General features: G+C 44.6%; 1 protein-coding gene across 2 annotated transcripts in view; it reads left to right on the forward strand.

Annotated features, from left to right (window-relative positions):
- The first annotated feature begins 1,677 nt into the window (after positions 1–1,677).
- NISCH (nischarin) overlaps positions 1,678–7,913 on the forward strand; it is a 111,924-nt gene continuing 105,688 nt past the window's right edge. The window contains exons 1-3 of one of the 2 annotated variants that reach the window (XM_068112178.2): positions 1,678–1,918; positions 2,184–2,367; positions 7,496–7,579. In XM_068112178.2, the coding sequence (XP_067968279.2) occupies positions 2,269–2,367; positions 7,496–7,579 (183 nt within the window). In that variant the 5' untranslated portion in view covers positions 1,678–1,918; positions 2,184–2,268. Of the gene's footprint in view, positions 1,919–2,053; positions 2,368–7,495; positions 7,580–7,913 lie in introns of those variants that run through there. The other variant, XM_078775638.1, reaches the window with a different exon arrangement.

Here is a 7,913-nt window from a genome sequence, read left to right on the forward strand (position 1 = left end):
AAGAGCATTAGTGAGGTTGGGCACTGATGTTGGTCGATTAGGCCTGGCTCACAGTCGGCATTCCATTTCATCCCAAAGGTGTTCGGATGGGGTTGAGGTCAGGGCTCTGTGTAGGACAGTCAAGTTCTTCCACACTGGTCTCTACAAACCATTTCTGTATCGACCTCATTTTGTGCACGGGGCCATTGTCATGCTGAAACAGGAAAGGGCCTTCCCCCAAACTGTTGCCACAAAGTTGGAAGCACAATCGTCTAGAATGTCATTGTATGCTGTAGCATTAAAATTTCCCTTCACTGGAACTAAGGGGCCCAGCCCAAACCATGAAAAACAGCCCCAGACCATTATTCCTCCTCCACCAACCTTTACAGTTGGCACAATGCATTTGGGCAGGTAGCATTCTCCTGGCATCCACCAAACCCAGATTTGTCCGGTGGACTGCCAGATGGTGAAGCGTGATTCATCACTCCAAAGAACGCGTTTCCACTGCTCCAGAGTCCAATGGCGGTGAGCTTGACACCACTCCAGCCAATGCTTGGCAATGCGCCTGGTAATCTTAGGCTTGTGTGTGGCTGTTCGGCCATGGAAATCCATTTCATGAAGCTCCCGACAAACAGTTGTTGTGCTGAAGTTGCTTCCAGAGGCAGTTTGGAACTCGTTAGTGTGTTGCAACCGAGGACAGATGATTTTTATGCCCTACGCGCTTTAGCACTCGGCGGTACCGTTCTGTGAGCTTGTGTGGCCTATCACTTCGCGGCTGAGCTGTTGTTGCTCCTCGACGTTTCCACTTCACAATAACAGCACTTACAGTTGACCGTAGCAGCTCTAGCAGGGCAGAAATTTAATGAACTGACTTGTTGGAAAGGTGGCATCCTATGACGGTGCCACGTTGAAAGGCACCGAGCTCTGCAGTACGGCCCATTCTACTGTCAATGTTTGTCTGTGGAGATTGCATGGCTTTGTGCTTGATTATATATACCTGTCAGCAATAGGTGTGGCTGAAACAGCCGAATGCACTAATTAGAAGGGGTGTCCGCATACTTTTGGTCATGTAGTGTATGTGCTGCTTCCTTGCTTTATGCTCAGCATTTAAAAAAAAAGAAGATTTGAAACAACCATATATTGGCAACCATTACGTGGGCTTTGTTAGGCCGATTGGCCTCCCCATGCTCCTGCGTTGAAGTTCCTTATAAAGGAACATACAGTTTATTATTATTCAGGAACATACTCCATGATACAGCACCCTCTGTTGCGACACTTAAAGTCAAACCAGCACCAGGACATTAACCCAGAAGCAGCACGTGACATAGGTGTCATTGGGGGTGTGTTCCATCACCAATCAGCCTGTAGAGCGCTCGCCAAGCGGCTTAAGCATTCAAGCAAGCACTTAAATGAAACGGTTGCTAAGGAACGGCTGGCTCGTCAAGCTGATTGGCTAGCTGTCGTTTGTCAATAGACACCCAAGTCTGCTTCCTCTCCCAGCGCTACAATCGTTGAACCCGCGGCTACGTATCTCAATCGTCTTCTGTGCTTTTATGTATATAATAATTCCGAATGTGTATTGTCCTTTTTCCACTTTTATTTTTCATTTAAATGTATTTTCTCCTATTTGACAATCAACATTTTCTTCATGTGCCAAGTCCATGTCGCTTGTGCGGTGTATAGGCTGGGTTTTAATTTAGTGGGACACGATGGCTATAAATCAATAAAATTGATTATCCGGACGCTGTGAATTTTTTTTTACCGAAGTCAGTAAACTCACCAGGTACCAGTGGTAAAAAATGTATATATATTAAAAAACGGAGCAGTTAAATGATACAGTAGAGTGTGTTGATTAAAGGGGAAGTGATACATTGCTCTGCCTCTTTTCACGAATCTTTTTTGGATATAAGGGTCTTCAACATCAACCTTAACAGCAACGGTCAGTGTCATTTCCTACTGATTAAACATAATTTGCATATTTACTTGTTCTTTCTGATTCCCGATGTTTACTTTTCTTCATCTTATTTTCCTTAATTTGGGAGTAATACTTGGGCGGTGTATTGGTTTTAACAACATTGGAGAATCGTTTTATTTTATTAAAGCGACTGATGGATGCCACCGACCTGAATGATGGTAAAATTCGATCAAAATAAGGATTAATCCCAATTCAAGCGCAGATTGCGAATCGGTAATGTTGTAACCAGAATGTGAGCAGTTTCAGGGAGATTCCTCCGGTGACCTGTCCCTGTCGATGGAGCTTCGGGAAGGGAGTAACAAAAGACCTTCACCATGGAGCGGCTGCTGCAGCAGCAACAACAGCTGTATGAGGAAGAAGAAGAGTCGCGCGGTGTCAATGTTATCGGCTCTGAACTTATGGACTCGTACACGGTATTCGCTTACTGCACATGATCATGGCATTCGTGTTTAATATTACGTTATCTTACGACAGCATTTTTAATACTATAGTCTATACTATAATGTTATACTATAATTATTAATATAATGTTATATAATGTTATGTTATACTATACTATAATATTATACTATATTACTGTATGAAACATTCCAATCCGGATTCCGCTCCAACCACAGTACTGAAACTGCTCTCCTCAAAATCACCAATGACCTTCTCCTCTCCTCTGACGCTGGCAACCTCAACATTCTCATCCTCCTCGACCTCAGCGCCGCCTTTGACACCATCGATCACACCATCCTCCTCACCCGACTTGAAACCACCTTTAACATTACCGGCACTGCCCTCTCTTGGATTAAATCATACCTCTCTGACAGACGTCAGTTCATCTCCATCAATAACTGCAAATCCCCCACTGCTCCCCTCCCCCAAGGTGTCCCCCAAGGTTCAGTTCTTGGCCCCCTCCTCTTCATCCTTTACCTGTCCCCCCTCGGTCACTTAATCCGCCATCATGGTCTCCAATTCCACTGCTTCGCCGATGACATCCAGCTTTTCATCTCCACCAAGTCCATCTCCACCGCCACCCACTCTATCCTGACAAACTGCATCACTGAAATAAAATCCTGGCTTCAAATCAACTTCCTCAAACTTAACTGTGATAAATCTGAAATGATCATCATTAGCCCAAAAACGCTCACCAAGTCCACCCATAACTTTGCCCTCAACATCGACGGTTTCCCAGTATCCACCTCCCCTCACATCCGGAATCTTGGCATCATCTTTGACCAAACCCTCTCCTTCGACAAATACACTAAACAGATCACAAAGACAGCCTTCTTTCACCTGAACAACATCGCCCGTCTCCGTCCATCCCTCTCCTCCACGGCTGCAGAAACCCTCATCCACGCCTTCATCACTTCCCGTCTGGACTACTGCAATAGCCTCCTCTATGGTTCACCCTCAACAATCACCAATAAACTCCAATACATTCAGAACTCCGCTGCCCGTCTATTCACCCATTCCCGGACCCGTGACCACATCACCCCCGTCCTTTACAAGCTCCACTGGCTCCCCATCTCCCAGAGAATCCAGTACAAAATCCTCCTCTTGACCTACAAAGCCCTCCATAACCTGGCCCCATCCTACCTGGCTGACCTCCTCTCCAGACACACTCCCACCCGCAACCTCCGCTCTGCTGGTACCAACCTCCTGACCCCCCCCCCCCCATCCGGACCAAATTTAGATCCTGGGGGGACAGGGCCTTCTCCATCGCTGCTCCCACCCTCTGGAACTCGCTACCTCACACCATCAGAGACTCCTCCTCACTCACCACATTCAAAACATCACTCAAGACCCACCTGTTCAACACTGCATTCAACATTTAACCCACAGCATCTAACCCCTGACTATCTCCTCTCCTTCTCCCTCCTTTGTGCTTTGAATATTTCCCTATTGATTCTTCTTTTTTGCAATTGTTTTTATGTTTTGCTATGCATTATGTTTTGCACTCTGTCAAAGCGTCTTTGGGCTTCCTGAAAAGCGCTATATAAAATAAATGCATTATTATTATTATTATTATTATACTATTCGGTGTTCGACGTTTTAAAATCAGTCCATCAAATTCGATAGCCAGTCAAGTGTGTGACGTCATTTGTAAAGTGTGACGGTGAAGCGGGAGGGTCAAAGGTTAATACTAATAGGGTGAGATTAGTTCGAATAAAATTTATTACTGAATTTCAAACAGCCTCGTTATTTTTATGTCGTCAAAGCAAATTTTTTACTTTGTGATCTGGAAGTATGTCATGTGATTAAAATAATAATAATAATGGCTCAGACAGACATAATATGTCCAATTTAAACCTTAACACTGATTATAGCAAAGTTGCCTGTACCTGTACTTTTAATATTCTCCTTGTCAGAGAAAATATGTTTTAATCCAAAGGATTCACCACAAACTGGTTTAAAACGGGTTCTGGTGGTGACATTGTTCTTCGCTTCAAATATTCATAGGTGGTGTAATCTCTGGCAGCTGTGACACACGCACTGTGGCATCGCTCAACCATGACGTAAACATGTGTACACTACTGGTCGACGACAATGTGGCAGTGGTGTCAACACCGCGCGACACAAAGCACACTGTGGCTGCATTACTACTCCAGGACGAGAAGTGTACTGTGGCGCTACCAATCTGCGACAATGTGGCAGCGGCGTCAACGTTCTGTGACGCAAAGTGCGCTGTGGCATTGGCGTCAACACTCTGCGCGACACAAAGCACACTGTTTCAGCGTTGCCACTCCACGACGAGAAGTGTACAGTGGCTTCACCGATCCACAACAATGTGGTAGCAGTGTTTCCGCTCAGTGATGCAAGATGCGCCGTGGTGGTGGTGTTTCCGCTCGGTGATGCAAGGTTCACTGTGCAGCGGCATCACCGTAAGGTGCAATGTGCAGTGGCGTCACCTAAAGGTGCACCGTAAGCTGCACCCTGACGGCCTCGTCGCCGCCCGGTGACGTGGAGCACAATGAGGTGACATCAATGGAACATGTTGCGCACTGCGTGGCATCAGTCATGTGCACACTGAGGATGCCATCCCATGGGGTTTGTCCATGCTCGATCCTCTAAAGTCTCAGTTGTATGCCGTATACGTCATAATTGTTAGTCTTTGATGAGACTCGGCCAGTGTCAAAATCAAACCGCCGACCTACCAGAATTAAAGTGGATGCTCTAACCACGAGTCTTGTAATATTATATGATATATGACTGATTGAATAGTTCCACCGAGTCTAATATTGTTACATTTTGAGGTGACACGGTGATTCACGAGGGGATTTCTCAGATTTCTCGGACCCTGAAGCCGACAGGTCACAGATAACTCCACAGCCCGATTGTTGCTCGGCAACCATGGACTCTTGTTGGGACAACGAGGTCTAGCAGGGTCCTCACACTTCACGTTACCGACTAGTGACCTAATGACCTTAACTGGGGAACCGCACTCTAAACGTCCCACCTGTCTACTTATTATGTACAGCCGAGCGAAACTGTGGGAGGTGCATTGGCGATCTAGGAACAAATAAATTTCCGGTAATCGGAAGGAATTAATGGAACACATCTTACTGTCTGTCTATTGCTTACACGATATGCTGAACCAATGAAGAAAAGAGACAATCGAGCAGGTTTGAAAGTTTACCAATGATCCCCAAAAGGCACGTATTTACAGGTAAATTATTCAGAGCACGTATTTACAAGTCAAATACTTCCAAGGTGCATATTGAAATCAAAGACACAAGAAAAGCTTACCATAGCACAGAAGTTCCCCTTATAAAATCTTATCTAGACTCTAGAGGCAGACAGGCACACTACACTCACCAGGAAAAGTAGAGAGGAAGAGGGAGAGAAAGAAAGAAGGAATATTGAGGTGTGGTTGCGGCCTCTCGCTTACCCCCACACAATCAGGCAGGCTTTTGTTAATCCCAAAGTGGAGGAAAGGGGAGGATGCGTGTGCCACTGCAGTGTAGGGAGAGAGGCAGCGTATGCAATGTAAGCTCTAGAGGAAAAGTGCGAGGTGCGAATGAGTGCTTTGCCCAGACGGGTCAAGAGGTAAATCGTTGATTGCAAGTTCAAAATTGCAAGCGAATCAAGTAGATGGATTAGGGCGTTTAGAGAAAGAAAACACAGATCGTGTGTGTCAGTTATGGAGCCTGCTGCGCACCCTTGGACTGTGTGCTTGCCGTCCACCCTTGAGACCCTATGGTTTGCGCCATTCGGTTTCTCCCCCAGGGTCACTCGTACAGTTTGGTTCTGGACAGGCAAATTCCTCGTACTGTCAATGGTTCATTCAGACAGAAAGGCAGGTTCATGGTTGCTCCGCTCAGGTCTTTGGATGCGCCAGACAAGTGCCGAATCCCAGCGTGTAACGGCTTATATCGGCGTTTAGACATATAACGGCCCTGCACATATAACGGCTTATATGTGCAGGGCAGGTCTGTGGTCTGTTGGGAGCAGAGGTCGCCGCAGCATGCTTTGCCCTCTGCCACATTGCCTGCCATTGGTTCCCGTTTGCCACAGTGTGATGTCACATCTTGGTTGCTTTCAATCCGCTGCACTCGCCATTGGAATTGCAGCACTAGTGCAAGCCAGGTACTCGTCATTGGCATAGCATTGCTAGTGTTTGCTTTGATTGTGGCGTTGCTGTGACTGTGACTGTGGTGTTGGTGTGGTTGTGATGTGGGAATGTACAGGGCAGAATAGGATGGAGAAAAGGATTTGAAGGGATTGAGATTGTGAGGTATTGAAATGGGTTAACTGGAGGGAGACGGTGGTTGTGGTTCACAGGGTTGTGCTGATGTCGGCTTTGAAGGTATGATTTATGATAATTGTGGTTTTCTTGTGTTTGTAGTGTCGATGTGGTTGCGGCGTGGGAAGGACCAGGGGGGCATAGGATGGTAAAAGGGTTCTTAGGGATTGAAGACGGAAGGTATTTGAAATGGCTTTATACGAAGAGGAGGGTTTTATAGGAAAGTACTGGATTGGAGAGGTTGAGGGGGAAAGGGTGATGGATGTGAATGATGTAAAGGGGGAGGGATGGATGGCTTGAAGGTGGGAAATCTTTAGGTGGGAAATCACAATGGGGATAGAACATGCCAATACTCACAACGCATTACCCAGTGATCTGCTAGTCCGAGTCCAAGTTTCTCATCAGTCTTGTGGCCTATCAGTTCGTTATTGCCGACTCGTCGATCTGGGTGTTTTTGTGACTTCTCACGTAATAATCGATGCATCTATCACCTGTCAGGACAATGTATTGAGGCTGTGTGTGCATACCCATTGTGAATTATAATGAATATATTGCATATGGATTGTAAGGTTTGCCGATGTTGCCACCATGTTTTTGGTCCGTATAAAATGTGTAGTAACTATAAAAGGGAGATAATAGACCTGCTTGCCCACCTGTTCAGAAATTATATATTTTGTTTGTAAAGAATATTGCCAATCCATGAAAATTGTACATAAAGAAAAAAAAAAAAGTAGGAACAAAAAAAGGAGTAAAAAAAAAACATTTGTTTTCTGTATTTAAATGCAATGAAGTGATGTTTTTCTTTAAAGGTCTACATAATTGAAGTCACATCCGGAAGACATCAATGGACCGTGAAACATCGTTACAGTGACTTTCGAGAGCTGCACGATAAGGTTTGAAGTTATTTGCAGTAGTAAATTACCAGTTAGAATACAAGGCCAAAATGTTTGTATCATTAATCAGACCATTGTGCCAGGCCAAAAAAACCCCCATAAACACCCTTGGTTTATAAATACAATTCAACTTGCAGAATCTATTGTGGGACATTTGTTCCAGCAGTGCAGCTTGAGATCAGGTTTTCATCCTGTAGAAAGTATATATATATATCTATATATATATATATATATATATATATATATATATATATATATATATATATATATATATATATATATATATATATATATATATATAATATATATATATATATATATATATATATTCTTA

The sequence above is a fragment of the Myxine glutinosa genome, chromosome 4, assembly GCF_964187855.1.
Source record: "Myxine glutinosa chromosome 4, kmMyxGlut1.1, whole genome shotgun sequence".
In the NCBI taxonomy this organism is placed as follows: domain Eukaryota; kingdom Metazoa; phylum Chordata; class Myxini; order Myxiniformes; family Myxinidae; genus Myxine; species Myxine glutinosa.